Source organism: Zonotrichia albicollis, chromosome 3 (genome assembly GCF_047830755.1).
Source record: "Zonotrichia albicollis isolate bZonAlb1 chromosome 3, bZonAlb1.hap1, whole genome shotgun sequence".
NCBI lineage: Eukaryota > Metazoa > Chordata > Aves > Passeriformes > Passerellidae > Zonotrichia > Zonotrichia albicollis.
The window spans coordinates 67,213,134-67,236,122 of NC_133821.1; the positions used below are offsets into that span (position 1 = coordinate 67,213,134).

General features: G+C 38.0%; 1 protein-coding gene across 1 annotated transcript in view; it reads right to left on the minus strand.

Annotated features, from left to right (window-relative positions):
- The window catches only part of ESR1 (estrogen receptor 1), a 178,988-nt gene that overhangs the window by 70,355 nt on the left and 85,644 nt on the right, over positions 1-22,989 (minus strand). The window contains exon 4 of the mRNA XM_074537738.1: positions 3,663-3,853. Coding sequence (XP_074393839.1) covers positions 3,663-3,853 — 191 coding nt within the window. The remainder of the gene's footprint in view (positions 1-3,662; positions 3,854-22,989) is intronic.

A 22,989-nucleotide genomic window follows, 5' to 3' on the forward strand; every position in this document is an offset into this window, starting at 1 on the left:
TTTTAAGAACTTTCCACAGGAGAAAGATAGTAGTACTTACTAAGACTGGTTCATGAAACTCTACCATGAGGTAGAGTAATACACATTAATTTGGTAGATTTTTAGCATATGGGATGACAAATCATTACAATAAGCCACCATCATGGCTCAAGAAAATGCTTGAGCCCATGGGCATCTTGAATCTGGGCATCTTCTAAAATATTTACCTCCATCAAGTTACTGAGCTTTGGAGATGGATAGCATATAAAGTTCATATTCAGGGAAGAGAGCTATTTATCTAATGGCCCTTCTTGGTCCTAAAATTCATAGATATTTTAGGAGATAAGTACAGTGTGCTGTGGTGTGGCTCCTTGTTATGCTTCTGAAATCAAGTCCCTCAACCAAACACAATTCTGAAGGCTACATATGCTGGGGGAAGAGTAAAGCATTCTTCCATCACCAAGCAAAGTGGTATCCTTGGTGTCCTGTGACTTTTCTCTCCCATGAAAGCTTGTACATTAATAACACTCTGCATTGAGGTTTGTCAAAACAATATCCCAAATCCCTTCTGGGACATAAACTAACATAGGCAGTTTCAGGATGCAGTTCAGGTTTTCAGCAAACCATCTGTTGTTTAAACAAAACTAAAAACTTGCACATATTGAGGCAATTTCTAATTCAGGCTACATCTTAAGCTTTAACTACTTGACAACAAAGAAAAACACCTTAGCATTTAAAACTCACAAAATATTACCAGGAACATTCCAGATCCCCTGGATAAAAGTGAACATTGTCACCTCAGGTTTGTTTCAATGCAGATGTGAGTTTTCATAAAATTTCAGTATATACTTACACAGGCAAATATAGATACCTCAGATATCACTGAGAATAACAGAGGTAATTCATTACCACATACAGTTTTTTCATGTCTGTCCTTACTTTTTCCTGTGGTTCTATTAAGAACAATGCAGAATGCTTGTATACAGTCTAACAGGAACATCAAGGTTCATTACAGCAACTCCCCTATGAAATCTCTGATGAGAAGTACAGAAATTATTATCTCAGCATCTTTATATTTATTGAGAAATACAGATTAGCAAAGAATGAAGTAGCACAGTTATTTTGCTGAAACAACAAAAATCTTTTCTTAAAGCATTTTGGTTATTTTTGTTCACACAAAAAAGTTCTGTGTACTTCAACAGTGTTTGATCATATTACTCACAGGAATTTTTTCCCATTTATTTTAGGAATGCAGAGCATATATACAATGCTCTATATATAATAAATCAAAAATATATACAATAATATTTAGTCCACGTGTTCTTCTATAAATATACCCGCACGTAAGTAGCATTCATTCCTAGCTATCTGATCACAGTATATTTAAAATTATTATCATCTGCAAGGTAAATGCATGTTTTTGTACCTATTCTCAATCTAAAAATTACTTTCATTTTCATAAATTCCACACATGTTCAATGAGAAAATGTAACTGCAGAAATAGAGATCTCTTCCAAATCCAGTAGAAAATTCAAAAATTACCTTATTTCGTCAAGACTGGGTAACTATGACTTTAAAAGGTCTGAAGACTTTTCTTACCCTCTGTGATCAAATGATCATAATTCTCTCACAAGTACTTATATTCTTGAATTATTTTCTTTACACTTGTGGATGTGATTTTTTTACCCTAACTTAATCACAAAAGAGGTAGATCAACTGGAGAAAGTACAGAGGAGCTTAACAAATGGGATCAGAAGTCTAGAAAGTATGTTCTACTGAAAGAAATTTGTTTGTTTAGTCTAAAAAAGAGAAGACTGTGAAAAGATATGATAACAGTCTTCAACTATGTAAAAGGTTGTTGCAATAAGCGTTCTTCCTGCCCACAGGGGATAGAGCAAGAAGCAAGGAGCTTAAATTAGAGCAAACATGACTTACAGATCATGAAAGACATTTTATGGGATCCTGGAAACCTAAGTTTCAAGATTTAAAAGCTTATCTACTTAAAAATTACGTTAAATATATATGTGTGTGTGTGCAGCAATAAGCAAATTTACTGACTAGTATTTAGTGTAGCACAAATAGAAAAGAGATTCAGTGTGGTGGACCACAACATTTGTCCATGTGGAGACCAGGGCAAAACCACCAAGTGCTGACAGCAGAAGCTCAATGATATGGATTCATTTCTTCTACCACAATGGCCAAACACTGAAGATCTTTGCTGCACAATTACTTGATAACTTTTACTTTTGTTTAAGGCTATTTCAATTTCCACTTTGTTGTGATTTAGTTCAGTTCAAGCACAAGGATGTAATTTTAAAAGTCTAAGAATAATTCTGACTTGGTCAGAGGAACTGAAAAGGAAAAATAACAAATACACAATAAGGGAGCTGTTCTCCTGACATCACAAGTTAAAGTAAATTACTCTGATGTGAAGAAAAAAAAAGCATTTCCCCCTTTTTCCCTTCAGTGTTGCTTATTACTGACCTCTGGCTCTAACCACTCATTCTTTTAAAAATCATTTCAGAGTGTGTGGACAAATAGAAATATGAGTAACTATTAACTAATCATTGTCATTCAAATAATTCCATCATGTCTACCCCTCCATCATTCTTTCACTTTTTCCCTTCAAGGGGGGAAGATTCTGAGCTGAATGCTGGAAGTCCTATTTAACTCACCTCAGTACTAGTCATGCAACAAAACAGGCAATAATCATACCTTGTGATATGATGTAAAACTGTTCCACTATGTTACCTTCAGTAAAACAGGCAACAGAAATTTTTGTGCTTATGTACCACCTGAAGATTTTAAAAGCTATAGAAACCTAAATAAAGCACAGTACTTCGCCAGTTTTCTGCTTAAAAGGAAGAAATCTTTTATTTTCTTCTCTGAATCTTAGATACTGAATAGTACCTGTATTTTTTGCAGAATTACAATTACTTCTTACTCATTTTAAGAGATGTTGAACAAAGCAAAATAAAAAAAACATCCATTCCACAAAGTGACAGGCATTCAAGGAAAGAATTATCTCTGTCACAGTAATTAACACTTGTTTTGTTAGATGCCCTTTACTCCACTAGCCTTTTTAACCACAACAAGTCTGTGAACAAAACCATTCTGTGTACGATTCAAAGCCCTGCTTTGTTGACAGACACATAATGTCTCATCAAGGAAACATTCCTTTTCAATACCGGCTCTCAGAAGACATCTAGCATCTTTAAGGAACTGAGATTTGAACTGAACCATCTGGCTAATAATGGAGCACTAAATTAAGATTAATAAATCAATCAGCAGGAATTAATCATCTGACACGGAATTCTCAAAAATGCCTTGGATAAGAGGAGAGATATGCATAGCCTGAAAGATTGATCATCTTGATCCAATATGGATTTTTAAATTGAATATCTTGCTACCACCATGGTCAGATATACGTAAAGCAAGGATGATACAGAAACGCTTTGCTTTTCCTGATTAATGTTGGGCTAAGTAACAACATCTTTATACCTGCTAGAAGCATTCACCAAGTACAGAGCTAAAACTATGTGGGAGAGCACAACAACTGCTAATGAAAACCCAGTAAACGTCATTGTCCCAGACTCAGGCTGGAATCTCAAGTACTTTCAGTTTCCTCAAGACGGAATATAAAGAGCAAGGAGTAAAGGTGACTCACTGGAGCAGGTTATTACCTTGAATGCTCCTTTTGAAGAAGGCCTTGCAGCCCTCGCAGGACCAGACCCCGTAGTGGTAGCCCGAGGCGTAGTCGTTGCAGACGGCGCAGTACCGCGTCTCCTTGGTGGACTCCATGGCCAGGCTCCCCTTCTCGCTGCTGCTGGACATCCTCTCCCGGATGCTGTGCCGCCTGTTGTCGGAGCTCGGCCTGTCGAGAGCAGAAAAAAATAAAAAATAAAAAGAAAAACAAGCGCAGTTCTTTCAGGGAGGTCAAGCTTCATCCTCTGCTTCAGGTTGTAAAAATAAAAAACCATGCTTGCTTGAAAACAACTGATAGATAAAAATAAGAAAGAAATTTTCTACTGCTCTCTCTCCTAGTTGAAAAGTTGCAGAATTAGTAAGACACAGAGCAATTTCTTATACATCTGCCTGAAGTTATTGGCTATTTTACCTTGAAAAATATTTTTTAAAAAATTGATAAATTAACCAAATATTTGTTAAATTAAACAAATTTTCAGCAACACAAAGAAATACCAAAAAAAACAGCACTATTTTGTGTACCTGCTCTCATCCAAAGGTTTCAGCACAACTGTAATATCGTAGTTAGGTTGAGAATCTGAGCCGAAAAACACTTACGACTGCACCTGAATTAGTTTAATTATTAACTTAAATTATTATATTATATAAACCTAAGTTATTAACCAAGCTGTTTTCAAGTGTTATTGCCCAATTAGAGATGCAAGCTTTCCTTCACTTGTCAAGATCTAATACTGCATGAAAAAGTGCCTTTTCTCATTACAATACCACCTTCATAAAAATTAGGCTGTTTCAGTACAACAAAAAACAAGCATATTTAAAAAAACAAACGTAAAAAATTGTTGCCAAAGAACTTTTTTTCCAGTGACACAGACAATACTGGACATGTACTAGACATGCACATGGCCAGCATGTGCAGGATGCCGTGCAGGTGACAACCAAACAGATCTATCTGTAAATGGCAAGGAATTCACACCCACTGAACCTGGTAAGAGGTTATTATGGGCAGCTGCTGCGGGTGTGGTGCACAAAGCTGAGAGGATGTGAAATTGCCAAGGGAGCCACCAGTGAACTCTGGGACTGCCCCTGGAAGGCAAACGGTTCTTTGCAAAACATGCTTTCCAGTAAGAGTCTGCGCTAAAAATTGTCCAGGAGACAAATACCATTGGGTGTGACAGCACCAGACAAGCTAAAGCATGAAGAATCCTACTGTTTATAGTAATTATCCACTTACATGCACGCTTTAATTGCTGGTCAGTAAATAGGGGGCTTTGTCTCCCCAGAGTCTCAATATTTTCGCAAAGAACCATATCCTGGTTTTGAGCCTAGGAAAATCTTTCAGATTTCTTCCTACATACCTAATTTGCCTTATTCCCTTCTTGAGAGCAGCAAACTTGCTATGCTTTGATGAACCGAGACATTTGGCACCAACCAAACCTTCCTGCTCCAAACCTGTACTCCCCAGCAGCTTTCTGATTTCCGTTGGTATGCTGTAATATCTCATCCAGCCTAAGTTCCCTGACATCTCCTGCTGCAGTACCTCTCCACTGCTTTCTACCAGCCAAAGGCACCTGGACATTCTCACATGTGCTCTCAGCCATCCCCTCAAGACTTTATATATATATATTTAATTTCTGTCCCCAAATATTATATTAATTCAAAGCTTTTAAATGAAAATATATCAGTTATTAGAGCAACATGAGGCTTTACCAAGTTAGCAGAAACTGCTACTGGCAGCATTCAGGAAAACTGCATTTTTTAAACCCAATGTTCTTTGCCAAGACTTATATATCAGCTAATTTTGAACATTTACTTAAATAACCTTTTCCTTTTGCTTGGAACTTGTGCAGAAGGGAAGAACTGTAAAGGGTGAAGGACTGACATGACACATCTCTGGTTTTTAGTGAGACAGGAAAATTGGAGAATGTCGCAATTGACAACATGATTCTATGAAACTAGGCAGGGGAAAAAGTCCTTGAATATTTATGTTAACATGATGTTAACATGAATGATTATGTTAACATGTTGTTAACATAATAGATGTTAACATGAAAAAGATTAAAAATTTCAAATGTACCAAAATTAATACAGTATCATTAATCAATCATTATGGATACAACACACACATTGTACATATAACTCACCTTTTATCTTTTCCAGCCCAACAAACCTAGCTAATATTTTTATTCTTCTCAAGATCCTGAACCTTCCTTTGAATTTGCTTTATCCCAGTGCCTCATTTAATTGACTTCCTTTTTTTCTCTACTAAGTATGATCAAAGCTGTTGTTTCTTGTCTTCTCCACCCCATTCTCATCTGTCTGCAGCTTTATCACCTCTGTCAGTGCAAGTTTAAATAAACCATGTTGTGGCTTCTTTAAAATACATACTCTTAGGTGCACATAACCACAAGAATGTTTCAAGTATTTTAAGTAATCCAGCAATCAATCTAATAACCATCAATATAATTTTAACAGCCATAGACTAATCCATTAGGTATATGTGATGACTTATAGATATTCATAATTTTTGACAATTTTTTTTAACTGATACAAATATGCATGTTATAGAAGATAAGGTTCCCAGAATTATTTTCATATCAATAAGAGTAAAAAAATCAAAACTTTGCACTTTAAAAACAGTATAAGAAAAAAATTTGAAGTTTCAAAACAATTACATATTTTTACAGGTGTGTAGCAGTTTTCCAATATTACAGGCTTACTAAAGCAATCCTAGTTTCCCAGTTTGATACAAAAGAAAACCCTTTCATAGGTAAAACCAAAATTAAGAAATACCAAAAAGTATCAGTCATCACCGATCTATCAGTCCAGGTAAATTAAATTTTCATTTTTTCTGAATAGCAATCCTTTTTCAGATCAAGCCTAGGTTTGCAAGCACATTTTTATTGAAGTTATACTTGAGAAAGATTAAAAATTGCTCAAAAAATACCATCGCCTCTCTGCACACAAGCTTACAACATGGAGAGAGCACTATGAATCTGTCAACACAGGCTTTCACAAGGCAGAAGGAATCTAAAGATGACCTTGCTGCTTCCCACCCTCAGAATCAGTCCCACTCCAGTGGCATTTGAGCAAGGTTTTGCAAACTGGCCCTGCAGAGTCATCACATTCAGGCTTTGGTGAACCACAGTGGGAAGCACACTAAAATACCCTTAGCCCCATATTCCCCAAAAATAACATTCTTTCCATTTATATATAGTAGAAATAAAAGCTGGTAATAAATTAAGTAATTATTAGAGGAGGTGAGGAGAAAAACTTTTTGTGAAAAGAGGATCCCAATCATAGAGATTGCTAAATCAAAATAACATATCAGATTTCATCCAGAAACCAGCTGCTGGTTAGTGTACATCACAGACCACTGGTGCTGTGTCCTGACAAAAAAAAAAAAAAACCCATAACAGTCCACTCTCCATCAAGTTTTCAGTTAGGTTTCAAGGGCTGGTCTTCTGGAGAACATAGTACAACAACCTGACCCAGCTTAATGACTTTGGAAAGATCATCATTCCCAAAATATAAGAGCAGAACCTTTTCTGCAATTCCCTTTGTAACCTATGCAAACAACTACAAAAAAATAAAAGACCAAAAGATCTTGCCAACTATGTTTACCGAAAAAACCCACAAATCAGAAAGAAAGAAAATCCCAGATAAAGCCCTCTCTCCAAGGCCTGCACAAAACCAGAACAGATTAGAAATCGAAAAAACCCAGAATTTACTGCACATTTCCAAATGTAATAACACAGCAGAGATAAAATGGAAAGTGTTTGGAACCCACAGAGCAGAAGAAACTTGTCTCCCACACTCCCTTTCCTGTTTCACACTTTGATGAGTGTGTAAGGAAACAACACACCTCTGCTTTATACATTCAGTCATCATCTGCAGCTCTGAATCAGAAAGAGATTATTAAACCTACATTAACTGCAAAGTAAAAAAGAAGTGTGCATGAGACAATTACAGTTTTATAATGTAAACTCAGGTTTTTTACATCAGGAGAATCTGACTGGCAGGCAGAATGAATTTAGGATGGTCCAAAGTACACTATCCTCATAACAGTGATGTGAAGCCAAATTTATTCAGAACACCATCTTTACCTGAAAAAAAAGAGGTTTTGGTGTAGGAGGACTTAAGGGGGAAATTATACAAATAGTTAAAGACACCTTGAGAAATTCCAGTTTTCTGGATTCAAACACAAAACTTTAATCTGCTTTCCAGAATGGATGAAATCTCCCAGGGTAAGGTGCCTCAAAACTAATGGTTATTTCAAAAGCAGTCAAGGTCTAGTACAAATGCTTTTCCACACATTGGACTTATAAGGACACCAGCCTGCCGTTCCCTATGAAATTAATCTGCTGTTAAAATGTAAACTTCTGTATGGGGCAAAATACTTATGAAATACTTTTTGAACATATCTAAGTGCTTCAAAACACTTAGAAGGCATCTCAAGGAGAAGTACTGCAATAGGATTGAGCAAGTATATAAATAAATAGAGAAAACTGACAAATATATTAAAGGCCTCAAAACTGCATTCTCAAAAAGTAACCCCAATGAATCTGAAAAAAAAAAACATGTGCCATGCAAATGAACGTATTGGCTTAAAAAAAGACTAAAAATATCTAGGGTTGTAATTAAGCTAAGTACAACCTCACAAGAGAGAGAATGCCTAACATGAAGTTGTATCTCAAATGGACAGAATCACAGGATATTTTAGGCCAGATGGAACTTTGGGACATGATCATGCACCAAGCCAGCACAAGAGAGGCTACAGCCATGAAGGTGGGCTCCAGCAATGGGAGCAGAAACTGGCATCACTCCTTGCCTGATACTCCATTGGTGATGAAGATCAGCAAGGGCTCACCCTGAGACCTCATTGTCAATCATTCCTGATCCATGGCTCTGAGCACATGCAACTCACTCTACTAAATTCTTTTCCTCCCAAAACAGGACGGTTTTGTTTACGACACCAGAGGAGAACTCTTGCATAGCTCCTGACCCATGCCCTGGGAGAGGCTACTTAACCTGGCCAAACCCTGCCATTCAGCAGCGAGAGCCACCATGCTGATCTTTGCACCATGCCCTGACCTTGTCTAGGTAACAAAAATATATGCAGGACTTTCTTGCCCCACTATCTTCATTTTACTCCCTGATGATCAGCAATGCCCTTGGTGCAGCACCAAAACCAAGAGCAATAAGCATTTCCCTTAGACAACGATGATGTCCCTTCCAGCTCAGTGCCTCACTAAACCTGACATTCAGGTTGACCAACAGTTTCTGCAGTTTCTGTATGGGATAAACATAGCTGTGAAAGTCTGGCCACGAAAAGAAGCTGTAGGATGAGGAAGAGCTGCCTTTAATTGATGCTTCTAAGTGGAATGCATGGCTAGATACTTCTCTTCCCATTCCCACAGCCCTGACAGCTACCTGTGCCTTCACAAGTCTTTCTGTCAAGGGAAATACAAACTGTAACCAGGAAGACCACCAGAGCAGAGCTGCACAGCAGCCCCTTTGACACCCAGACAGGGTAGGAGCCATCCTAACACCTAAACAAGACAGACCATGCTGACAGAGAAATACTCCTCTGGTAACTTATTCTCATTAATTTCATGGCTTTTGATCATATGTTGTCTTTTCCTTTGGGGTAAATGCTGGGGACACCTCAACAGAGCTACTTACATAGAAAACCCCAAGCTGATGCAGTGAATGGATGAGGTGAAGAAATATTGACATAAAAGAATAAGGAGAGGTAATACGAAGAACTACTTTAAATATAACAGAAGATATATATGAAGGCCAAATAAGAATAATGCAAGGAAACCAACTGAAAACTGACTGACCTCATTGCAGAAAAAAAGAAAAAATATAACTGACAAAAGAGAAATGTAAGAAAAATAAACTAAAATAAAGTTATATGAAAGTTGAATAATAAAATAATCTTTAAATGCTGACGGTATTTCACAGTGTATCAAGAAATGCATTTAGTATTCAGAAGATACTGAAATGCTTTCTTTAGGACTAAAATAAAATGAAATTTGATTTGGCAACTTAAATTTCAAAATTTATGTAAAATAACTTGGTATTGACCAAGCAACAGTAGTGTTGAGGACAAGTTCTGGCAACATGAAAACAAAAGCTTATCTTCTTAGGTCATCAAAACTTCTTATTTGATGTGAAATTAAACATTTCCTTTGGCATTAATTTTATCATCTTCCTTCATTCTTAACCCTGGTTAATTTTAAAACAAGTGATTGAAATGCTACATTTTGATATGCCAAAACTAAACCACTCCATGTGTGCATCAAAATGTCCTCTAGAACTGTCTATAAAGTCAGTATAAATTTGCACATTCTTGCAGTTTCTTAAAGCTTCATTTTTGACAAATTTAATTTTATTGTCAGATCTGTCACCAATATTTGCAGACTGCATTAAAGTCTAGAGAGATGTGCTTATGCACTGTCAATGAGTAGTCCACAACATCTCCAACCACATTTCCTGGAGGTTCTACTGATGGGAGGGTAAAGAAGCCCAGACTGCTTGTTCATGTGTCAAATACCTGAATTTGGGTGTTTTCAATGCTTCCCTCTCCCATACTTTCAGTCCTTGTATTCGTTTTCCAGGGCTTATACATGTCAGCTAATAATTTTGCAGCAGATTCCCTTGACAACATAGAGGTTTGCCCAGCTTTCTGAAAAATGTGGAAGTTTTTCTTGGGGATAGCAGGGGAGTGAGGAATGGGCTCTTAATGGGAAAGAGATCTATTTGCCAGTTCTATGGGTCCAAAATTTAAATCCATACCAAAACATTCTTCCAAATAAATACTGAGAAATTGTCTCTCTTTCATTCTGATTCTCAGTGCTGATGGAATCAAAACTACAGCTCACTTACAGGGTCATTTTCATTATTCTTAAGTAAAGAATGGTGGTGTAGCTGTACTTTATGGAATAGCCCAAAAATGAAATAGTTTTGAAGCAATAGCAAATTTCTGAGGGTTTTTTTTCTTATGCAGAGAAGTTTATAATTTCTTTTCGTACATAAGGTGAATGCAGAAACACCCACACATTTTCTTTATATGAGTTTACATTAAAAAAAAATCAAGATTTTAAACACAGAGTGGTTGAACTGCATCTTGCAAATGCTGCTCAAACCTTCATTTATCTGTCCTGTGTATATGTATATCTTTAATTACGTGACCATACTTTTTTTCAAAGGGCAACAGGCTCATCAGTGCACCAAAAAAAAAAAGAATTAGTTAAATGAGCAGCTACTCTGTCTGTGAGGCTTTTTTTCCATGACTGCTCAGTGTCTGGTGCCTTACTATCAGCACATTGTCCGAATTGAGAATTAATTTCCTCCCAGTATTTCCATGCCACTATAGCAATTTAGCAGCTGGCAGGTCCTAATGAATGTATTTTTCCAATACTCTTCTGAGTCAAAAGGATAAAAAATGAGACTGAGAGAGACTAAGGTCAAAAGTATATACTGAGTTATGGGCAACCTGAGTTTTTAAGTACTCACCATTAAATAGGTTTTGAATGCTCAGAGTGCTACTTTTCTTGTCTGCAATTGCAAGAGCAAATGTTCAGCACTTACATGAATCAGACTGTAGGACTTCCATTTTGCACAAAGAAAATTACAATACAACACCAGAGTGCTTGTGAAGAGTTAGATTTAATGATTTCTGAACTTAACAGAAGCATTTGTGGCAGAATTAGACAGAAATTCAGTCCTTCAGGCCAGAAAATCAGCTGCTTCCACATAATAATTTTTGTCTCTTTCCTTTTTTAGTTATCAGCCTTTGGGAAAAATGAGTAGAGAATTTACAGTGACATATTCCACTATAGAAGAATGACACATTCTACAAATTATCCTTTTCATATATTGGAACAGCAGCGCACTTATAATTATCTTATAAACATGGCAAAAATTATAATAATAATAATCATGAAGGGACCAAATAAGATTTACACAGGTCACCTTATCTTGGGCTTAATAAAATCACAAGTTTGCAAATAATAGCTTTTTGGCATGTAGCTTCTCACCTTCCAAAGAGACATCTAGAAAAACCCTTCTGCCTCACAGAGTCACAGGCAGCAGAGCAGGGCCATGTTGGGGGACCCTTCATTTGTGTTAATGGAACATGGGATGGCAGATCATTCATTCAGCAGCAGAGGAGGGATATCAGTGACACCCACTAACTGCTGTATGTAGTGGCACTACAAGTCCCTTCTTCTACTCTGTTTTAGGAGAAGTAAAAGCTCGTAGACAAACAGAGGCTGCTGCCACTGCTGCTGGTGGGAACCTCTGCTCCGTCCTCCTGCAGATGTTCTTTGTCCACTGCTCTCATTTGGCCTATCCAGCCCCACTGGTCCCATTCTTACACCCACCTTCACCTTTGAGCTTTCCCTTCCAGCATCATCTCCCTGTCTGGAAAGGACAAATTTCCCTCTTCTGCTGCCTGGCCAGACTCTGCCTGGCTGCTTCCCTCATGCCCAGATTCCCTTCAGGCATTGCATCCAAAGCTCTCCTCTCTCTCTCACTATTCATTTTCTTCATGTCTTGGGCAGGATGGGTCCACTCTTCTGCCTCCCCCTGCACCCAGCAACCCAGTCTACCATGATTATTGAGCTTCTGCAATATTTATATATAATCCTTTTTTTTTTCCTGTGACCTGAACCAGCAGTTGCACAAGCACATACTGAGATTTGTAACTAAAGAAGATTTGAGGAACCTTAGTATTGCCATCTCTTAACAACATATAACTCATTAATCATAAAAGGACGTAACTATATCTTTTTTACCAAGGCTGAATTTAAAATTTTTGCAATCCTGTGGTGAGTAACTCTTTATAAGTGCTATCAACTATCAGCAAGACAAACGATGAAGTTTTTCAAGTCAGTCCTGCTAGAATTAAAAAAATACATCTTAAAAAAATCACAAATATTTCTATGCAATACCTGTAAAGCCATGAAATGTCATTTATGCATAGAGCCTTGCCTTATATGATTTGTAATTCTGTCTTTACTGCTCAGGAGTGGAACTGCTTCCCTTAGAAGCCAAGCCTTCAAAGCAACCACTCCCCACTGCCTGAGGTTTGGTGTGCCAGGACATTTTGCCCATGGGATAAAATGAAGGCCAGAAATACATCTTAGAAGAACCAACTAAGAGATGCCATGCAAGCCATAACATGTGATAAATGCCATACTATTTTATGCCAGAATTTATCTTCTGAAATAAGAGAAAACATTATTCTCTGATTAATATTTTGAAGACTACTTAAATTTAATTTCTGGAAAGAAAAAGCTCAGACAAGAAAATTTCTCTCCTTCAATTTTCAAGTGAAAAATATTTACAGTGGAATTTCCAATATTGATATTTTTTAAAGATTTGACAGAAATATATTCAAACACCAAAACCTTTCTTTTCATGCAATGCACATTTACAAAGAAAAAAACATGTACATAATCAGCACAAAGAACAAAAGACACATCCATAGGTACTATTCTGCCTTGTTAAGCAGGGGGAGAAATTGCTGAGATCTGTACCAGCAGCCAAACTTCCCTGCAGTCCTGATGTGACATAAGTAACATAACAAGCCCACAGAAATTTTGTAGTCTGCACTCATTATACAGTAGCATCCAGTAAAGCACAGGCAGAGCATCACTTAAAAGACTGTATATCTAGACCTGCCCCACAGGAACTTGTTTTAACTTGCCTTTACAATATTTCCAATTATTAAGCCTCTCTCTGTGAACTGTTTGCTTCACTACCTCATGGCCAGCCCAAGTCCTCTGCAGGAAATAAAGCTTATTTTCTCTCAGCTATTTCCAGTTAGCCTGGACAGCAATTCAAATGCTTCTCTCTTGGTACACATCTTCCCTTCCCTTTCCTGCTACACCACCCACTCTGCCTCCATCCTTTCTTTTTTAATTCCTTTGCTCTTATGTGAACTTTGTTTGCTAAGTGAGCATAAAAATCTGAAAGATGCCTTACCAGTCTCTTAAAACAGCATATTGACCTGTCCATGTGTTTTTCTGTTCACAGAATAAAATCTGCCTTTTCTGCAAAAGATTACTCTGTTGACTTGTATTACACTTATGGCCTTCTCTTTCATTTAGACTATTTCTTATTCTGATGTCCTTTTCTCTACTTAGTAATTCTACAGTTATTGTACTTGCTCATTACTTTTTTCCATCCCAAAGGGCAGATACTGCAGTGATCCATAGAATTTGAGAAATATTTAATGTTTCAGATTCTGTTGTGGTAAGCAGCACTAGAAAAATATTCTCTTTCATACTTACATTTCAAGTGACCCATTTAGAGACCTCTGCTACCTATAACAACTGGCAGATAATTTTCAGTTATTTAAAAATTAATGGTAGTGTCTGATCTGTGGGGTAAAATCTCTGCAAATTCTTATTTTGTGTATCTTTTGTATCCCTGCTTATTGGATGATCCCTCTACTCTTTAAGGAAAAACATCAGTGGGAAAAAAATTTGATCCAATTCCCTAGGATATAAAATAATAACTGGTCAAATTACTTAGGGTTTTTCTGCCCATTTCTACCTCTTGCCAAGAGCAGCTTTGCCTGGGCACGATCTGTCCCTGACACCATCCCTCAGTCCCAGACTCTGCTGCGTGAAGAGTCACAAAATCTGAGAACCGCATTCTGCTGTCTTAGAGCATGCCAAATTTGATGAAAAAGCTGCTGACAAAGTGTCCCAGGGCGCTGCACAAGATATGGTTTTCTGGCAGCAATAGCAAGTTGCTGTGTGGCTCTGTGGCTCTGGAGACAGGAGCAACAGGGCCCTGAGTGTGGCAATCAGCTGTGCCCACAAATGTGCCAAAGTGGAGGGCTCAGCAGGCAAACACTCTGGAAGCGTGTACTTAGGGTGTCTCACTTGAGTGTAAACAGTCTGAAGAATAAACGGCTTGAAAAGCTGAAAGCATTAACAAACCAAAAGGCCAGCTTCAGCTAACAATCTCATGTACATCCTGTACAGCTTTCACGCTTTTAGAAATTCCTTGTCTCTATTAAAGTTAATTCTCTCCCTCAAAGGCTCAGCTAGAAATTGCATCCCTGCCCTGCATTTCTTGTAAGGGTCTTAGAATTATAATATGGCCTTTGTGAATAGGCTGAGGTTTATCCTTTCATAACATATTCAGAATAATTATTTCCTCCAGGTTTCACTTTAGCAAGCCTTTTCCAAAATTATCCAGACACCAGGCCACTTTTTTTCTTTTTTAATGCTCAGATAAACTAGCACAATCCAACCACCTGAAAGGAAAAGGTTAAGTGCACTCAATAGATTGGAAAAAGTTATTTCAGGAAGTGCTGTCAGATTCTTACATTTACCTCCAAACAATTTCAAAGGTAAGTGCCAGCAAAAACACAGGAATTAGTCATAAATCTTTCTTTACTGTGCCTTTATAGGACTTCTAAGTGCTCATGTGATCCTTTTATTTTTGGGCAAGCACTCTTTCAAAGTATTTAAGATGCTTTGGAAAATCTTTCAATGGCCAACACTAAACAAGATATTTTTAAGAAAAATGTTTGAAATATTTAAATTTTCTTATTTACATCACACTCAAAAAACTGTTAACTAGTAATGCTGATTAAAAAATGCAGCACTTAGATAGCATTGTTTCAAAAATTCTAAAAAAAACAATCTAATATTTCAAATTACATTTCTTTAGAACAAAAACTTAAATGTTACTTTAAGGAGCAAACTGCATTTCAAAATGAACTTTTGAAACAAAACACTAGTACAGCCACGTGTGGTCCCAACAAAGAAATCTGAGGGCTCTAGGCCACAGGAAAATAAACCTTGGTGAAATAAAAGACTACTTAAAGTAGTGCTTTGAAGTTCATCAAAGTGCATGCAGACCTCTTGAACCAGCTAGAGAAGAGACAAAAACATTTTCCCAAACAGATTAGCAAAACTATGTGCTGGCTGCTTGCAAGAATACAGAAAAAAAAAAAAAAAAAGACTAGGCAGGGGTGCCCAACCCAAAAACATGATGGACAGTAGAGAAGGAAGAGGCACTTGGGAAAATCTGACACCTGCTTGTAAAAATGCTTCAGTACTTACCCCAGCGAATAAGGTTTATCTGAAGTTCCTTATTTTTGTCCCAAAACAGTAATCCCTAGGAACAGAGCCTCTGCAGTCCCTTGGATTAAAGTGCACACTTCAGGGCCCAGTGAAAGAAAAAAACAGTTCCTGAACATACAGACCCATTTGTGCTTAAGCCAATTTCATTAAACCCAACTAATAAATACACACATTTAGGGTAAACTTTTTGGGAACATTATTTTGGAGTGATTGAAAAAGCCCTGAAGGACAACACAGTCATTGGTCACAAACAGCATGATTTCATGAGGAAAGTCTTGCTTTTCAACCTTAATCTCCTTTTAAGACAAGGTAACACACCCAGCTGATCAAGGGAAGCCAGTTGATATAATCTTTTCAGATTTTAATAAAGCTTTAGATACTATTTCTCACAGTGTCCTTCTGGACACAGTGTCCAGCTCATGGCTGGATAAACTCATTGTGAGATGGGTGAGCAACTGGCTCATGGGTTGGGCACGGGGGCTTATAGTGTATGGGGTAACACCAGACTGGTGACCTGACACTAGTGGGGTAACCCAGGGCTCCTGCAGAGAGACCTGAACAAATCAGAGGGCTGGGCAATCACCAGCCTTAGCAAGTTCAACAAGAGAAAGTGCTGGATTCTGCACTTGGGATGGGACAACCCTGGACATACAGACAGACTGGGGAGGTGAGAGACTGGAAAGCAGAGCTGCAGAAAGGGGCAAACAGTGTCCTGGGATGCATCAGGCACAGCATGGCCAGCCAGGCAAGGGAGGGGATTATCCTGCTCTGCTCTGGGCTGGGGCAGCCTCACCTCCAGTGCTGGGGTAGTTCTGGGTGCCACAAGATAAGAAGGATATAAAGCTATTAGCATCCAAAGCAGGGTGACTGAGATGGTGAAGGGCTTTGAGGAGAAGCCGTATGAGGAGTGGCTGAGGTCACTTGCTTTGTTCAGCCTGGAGAAGAGGAGACTGAGGGGAGAGTTCAGTGCAGTTACAGCTTCCTCATGAGGGGAAGAGAAGGGGCAGACACTGATCTCTCCTCTGTGGTCACCAGTGACAAGGGCAATAAGACTAACAGAATGTCTGTGCTTTGTAGCTTATTTTATATATATATATTTATTTATTTATTTATTTATTTATTTATTTATTTATATACCCACACATACATGCTTCTCTTCCTCTGTTAAAAATTGCAAACAAATTATGTTAAGTTTCAGCCTTGGACAGCCTGGACCCTAGCAGAGGAAATGCAGACCTTACAGAAGCATGCTTTGGTTTGTCCTTTCAGTTGAAATGGCAAGATATATGCAAAGAAATAAGTTACCTCACAAAGTCATGGTAGTTTGTGAGGAAACATTGATCCAGCTGAGATATTTGACTTATACTTGTCCTCTGAAAATTACTGAATTCAGCTTTGCATGCCAAGTCATTCTGTGAATAATAATGGACAGAAAACCATGAGATAAACATGCTAGTTTGACATACAGCAGTAGAGTCTGTCAATACCATGTACTCTAGTTCTTAGGTGTGTCCTAGCTTTTTAAGGCCATATCCTGTTAACACAAGTAACATAAAATATAATTATTGCACAGAGATTCTCCAGAAACTGAAAATTACATATACTGGAACTATCATAGGATCACAGAATTTGGGTTGGAAGGGACCTTAAAGATCATCTATTTCCAGCCCTCCATCCATGGACAGGGACACCTTCCACTAACCAGGGTACTCAAAGCCCTTTCCAGCCTGGTCTTCAACACCTCCAGGGATGGGGAATTCAGAACCTTGTAAGAAATAATAAGAAACAGAACCTGAACAGATTGTCATGTAAAGGCCACAGTTTGAGACACCCTCACCAAAGCGATTTTCAAAATTATTTGATTTCTCAGATTCTACAGCTCCTCTTTCAAACAAGGACAGCCATAAACATTCAGCCTCTCTCTAAGTAACTCTTGAACATCACCTCTGAAAATTTAGTGTTAAAGGCTACAAAGGCTGTAATTTTTCTGTATGTCCAAAGCCTAGAAACTGTAAATTGCTGCCAGACAGGCAGTCTAGCTCTACTTTCATTTCTGAACATAGATGTTGAGGCCCAGAGTAGAAAAGCAATGCTGTTCAACATACAGCCACAAGACTTGAGATGGGAAGAGGCCAGAAAATGCAGAGTGAAGAAGGAAGGATCCCAACTGTGTGGTCACCCTGGTTTACTAATCCAGCCACAGGAATCGTGACCAGTAATGTGAGAGGGGAAAAAACACTCCTTCAGTGGCAGCTTTCAGTTGATCAGACTAATGGTTACATTACAACAGAATGAAGAGCAGATTGAAAAACTGGACCCTGTACCTTTTGTCATTCCTCTAGATCTTCTCTTTCCTGCAGATCTTTCTTTACGTGCAGGTTTCCCATTTATCAGTACTAACCAAGTAGTAAATGGTATGCTTTACATATCCAAATTCTCTAAACTATCCTAAAGTAATTAAATTATTTATTCAGATAATGTTCAAAGATTAATTTCCATATACTGACTCTGCAATCAAGAGAAAGCAAATAGAACATGGCTCATGAAAGGTAGGACATACATTCATGCAGCCAACTGCACATAATACATGGTTACAACACAGTTTGTTGCCGTATTTTTGGGGTGATTTATGCAATAATGTGTGAGAAATTAGGTCCATGAGAAATACATAAACTTGCCTCTTGTATTGGTGATAACTTTGTTTCAATGCATTAAAGAGTTGTATTTCATTTTGGCAAATCCATATCATCTATTTGTGGCATTTCTTATTCCTCACACCAACACAGAATAAGTTCAAGCTCTACACAGGTGCCACAATACAGCACGTCATTAATCTTCTCACTTTTTATTGTTGGTAGACAGTAATTGCTCCCTGCCCTTTAAATTACTAAGGAAGGAAAAAGTCAATTAGACAAATAAATGCAGAATTAAATGTACAGTATTAGGGACACAACAGCCACACTTCCGTCATGACGTTTAAAAATGTATTATCCATTCACATGGGAGACACCTAATACCAGTCCACTAGACTCCAGGGACTCCTGCTGAATACTCATTTTCCAGATATGCATGCCTGCTACAAATGAAAGGGAAAATAATCCGTCCAGGCTTGAACTTCTGTTTGTTGCATAATACTGTTTAATGGCTAACTATTGCAGAAAAGTCATCTATTTACTCATTTCTAGCCAAAATATTCTTTGTTGCATACTGCTGAATGTTGGAAGTGGATGATGCACTACGCTTAGCACAGCCAACCTATTAACCCACCATGGTCCTGCCCAAGCCTTGATAGGAAAGCAGCAGCTCAGGGGAACTGAAGCTGGCACTGATGGCAGCACATCCCTCCTCAAATCTGTTCTGGGAAGACCAGTAGGGTCCTATCCCAGCCCCACAGCCTCTCATGGCACTAGACCTGCAAGAGGCAGCAGCTATGACAACTTTCACCAAAACCACCTAAAATATTTTGCATTTCCTCACACCTACATGGATCCACGAGCTTCCAACACTCTGTTTCAGACATTTCCAAAAATTCCAAAAAATTACCTGAATGAGCAGCAAGTCAGGAGGAAACACCAGGCTCTCATCTAAGCATACTGCGGTATAAATACGACTAAAATTAATGTTTGATTTTCAAACAGTCCGTGTATTCAAAATTATATCTGCATATGGTGAAGTACCAGGTTGTACACTCGGGTCACAATAATCCCATGCATTGCTACAGGCTTGGGGAAGAGCAGCTCAGCATCTGCTCAGGGGCTTGGGGGTGCTGGCTGACAGCAGCTGAACATGAGCCAGGTGTGCTCAGGTGGCCAGGAAAGCCAATGGCATCCTGGCCTGGATCAGGAATAGTGTGGGCAGCAGAAACAGGGCAATGATCATCCCCCTGTACTTGACACCGGTGCGGCCACACCTCCAATCCTGTGTCTGGTTATGGCAACTCACTTCAAAAAGGAGTGTGCTGGAGCAAGTCCAAGGAAGGGCGTAAGTCTCATAAGGAGCAGTTGAGGGAAATGGGGTTATTTATTCAGAGAAGACTCTCTACAACTGCATGAAGGAGGCTGAAGTGAAATGGGGGTCAATGTCCTTTGCCCTGTCTCAAGTGAAAGGACAAGAGGAAGTGACCCTAAGTTACGTCAGGGGAGGTTCCAAGAACATTTTTAAAAATCACTGAAAAAGTGGTTAGGCATTGGAATAAGTTGGCCAAAGAGGTGGTGGAGTCGCTGTCTCAAGTGTTCAAGAGGCATCTGGATGTGGCAGTTGTGGATATGGTGTTGGGGTGATTATGGTGCTGCTGGGTTTATAGTTGGACTAGATGATCTTGAATGTCTCTTCCAACCTTGATCATTCTGTGATTCTGTGATATCAAAAGTGTTCTATAAGACAAACAGGAAGATATTTCAATTATTGCCCATAAGCCTGTGTTCTTTGAATGATTTCTGGTTTGTTTTTAATTTAGTTCTGATTAACAAAACTATTTTGAAACATCAGTAAGTTCTAAAATTGTACTATCTTTCTTCATTAGTTCCATCTAGCACCATAGTGACTTAATTTCACATATTTATCTGAATTTACAGATCACAAAGTCAAATAATTCTAAATAATTCTTGTCTACTGTCAAATGCAGAATCCAAAACCAGCTCCATTTAGGTCATGTTGAACAGTATAACACATAAAATGGAAAGATAAGCCAGCAGTGCAGAGATTCTGAATGACTATGACTTAGCTGTCTCTTCATTCTCTAGCCTCAGCACTGCTCCACACACCCCAGTGGGAAGTGCCACATGAGACATATTCTTGATTCCTGTTTTCATTTGCTGATAACCCTAGTAACCTTGTTGGAGAACCCTTTGCATTCCTATCAAGAGCTCAGCTCCCTTCCAGCTGCACTCCCTGGCTCACACATCCCTCAGGAACTGAACAGTGGTGCGAGTGTACACACGGCAGCTGGCTTGGGAAAAAGGTAAGCACACATAACTCTGCATCAGGAGCAAAGAGAAGGCTTGCTGCTGAACATGTTGGTGAGTCAGAAGGTGAGACAAAGGCATAGGGAAGGAGAGAGGTGATAAGGGGCAGCTCTGCAAATGCACAAATATCCACCAAAAAAAACGGGCATCAACCCTTAGCTGAGCTTTTAATGTATAAATAGATACCTGCCAGCAGGTTTTGGTTTATTAAATTTGATTCATATTCAAAGCACCTTCTAAAAAATTATTTGGATTCTTTTTTATTTAAAGAGACAGAAGATATTTTTCTAAACCTGTCAGAGTTCATTTAAACCCTTTGATATATGTGTCCAAATGCAAAAGGCTAAAGATCATATTCTCAGACAAAAAACTGAACTGGCTCAAACTCTTTTTAAGACATTAAACAACTGTTATTAGCATTTTGAAATAAAAGTAAAAAAAAATTAAATGGCAATGTCAAGTTTAGCAGCACGATTCCTAATGCAGTATCTACTTCTGCTTTAAAATTCATCAATTCTCATCAAAAATACTTTGTAACTACAAGGCAGCCTTGCTAAATTAATGAATCACAGTAGTTCAACCATTTGTTCTGGATACTCTCATCATCCCAAATTCATTTGGCCAAAAATACAGTTGAAATGTTCTTATAGATTATATCTATGTAAAATCATATTTAATAGTAATTACTCCAGTACAGTGATAATTCCATTCAGTATTAGACTTCAGCTCACAGGATGAGGATTAATATCAACTGAGTATCTGAATCAATACTGAATTTCAAACCAATCTCAGGACCTCTGATTGCAAGGACAAATTAAATTTTTACTACATCTTTTGCATCTTTTTCCCTCTACAGAGGAGTTGAGTATGTATCTAATGGCAGAAACAGCACCTACATCTTTAGAACATCCAAGGATTAAAAAGACAAAAAAATTAGCTTGAGAGTCATGAGAGTGACAAAATGGAAATCTAAAGAATAAAAGTAGTTATTCAATTAATTTTTCTCCATGACAATTTTAGTGCAGAACCTAACATGGACCCAAAAAACCCCAGAAACAAACAAACAAACAAAACAAACCACAACAACTACAACAACACCAAAAAAAAAGCCAAAAATATCCCCACACAACTGGGCAGCATGCACCAATCACTTCCCAGCTGCAGAAATACCAGTTCTAAACCTTTCTGTAGTGATTCTGAACTAATGATTTATAATATGCAGTAAAGGAAACTTCCATTCCATTCCTTGACTATGCTGGGACAACTGAAGTTTACAATAAAGCTAGTGATTTTAGATTTATTAAGCACTGAAATCCTTTACTACATTTTCATTAGATACACATTTTTTTTTATTTCTAGTTAGCCTATTTTTCATTGGACTAACTTATGTCTGGCATTGCACTTTTCATGGAGTCTGAATTCTCACAAAAACAGTCTTTAATACCTCTCACACACAGAGAGAGAATGTTGCAATGAAAACTCTGATTTTGAATCTGGGATACAGAATTGGCCACAGGACAGAAGTCTTGTCCCTATTTTTTAAAATTTGTCCTCTGATGTCATCAGAAAAAGATCAACTAGTTGGCAGGCACATACCTGAGGAATTTCTCTGGGACAAGGAGAACTTCCCCAAGTAATCTGGTAGCAAATTGACCGTAACAAAGAATATTTCCAGACTTCATCCATTTTAGGCTGCTACATGACACAAACATGGCTCCCATCAGAAGTAATGAAATGGTGGTCTTGGGGACCTGTTCTCATTTGCCTGTAATAAACAAGGCAAATAATTTTGCTCCTGTCCTCTAGTTTTTAGTTCTGGAATAACCTGGAAGGACCCAGCAGAGAAGTGGAGCCAGTCTCTTAGGCAATGCAGCTTTCAGGTTTCTTGTCATTTCCGGACAGATCCACATTTGTTGACAAGAAAGTAAATTAAAGAGAGAAGAAACAAGGCATTTATGAGTCAGAAAATTGGTCATACATGAAAAGAACTTGAAGCTATTAACACCTAAAGCTGTCATTTTAAAAATTATAAAAAAGCTGATACTATCTATACAACATTTTAAATCTTCTTTAAAAGACAGTCTTTGTCTTAAGTAATAGTCTTAAATGTTTTTGAAATAAAAAAGGGGGAAGAGGGCTTACAGACAACATTTTATATTTGCTTATGTGCCGATTTTTGTACCAAAATGCATCCCTCTCTCTGAAGAGTAAGATCTTCACTGCTT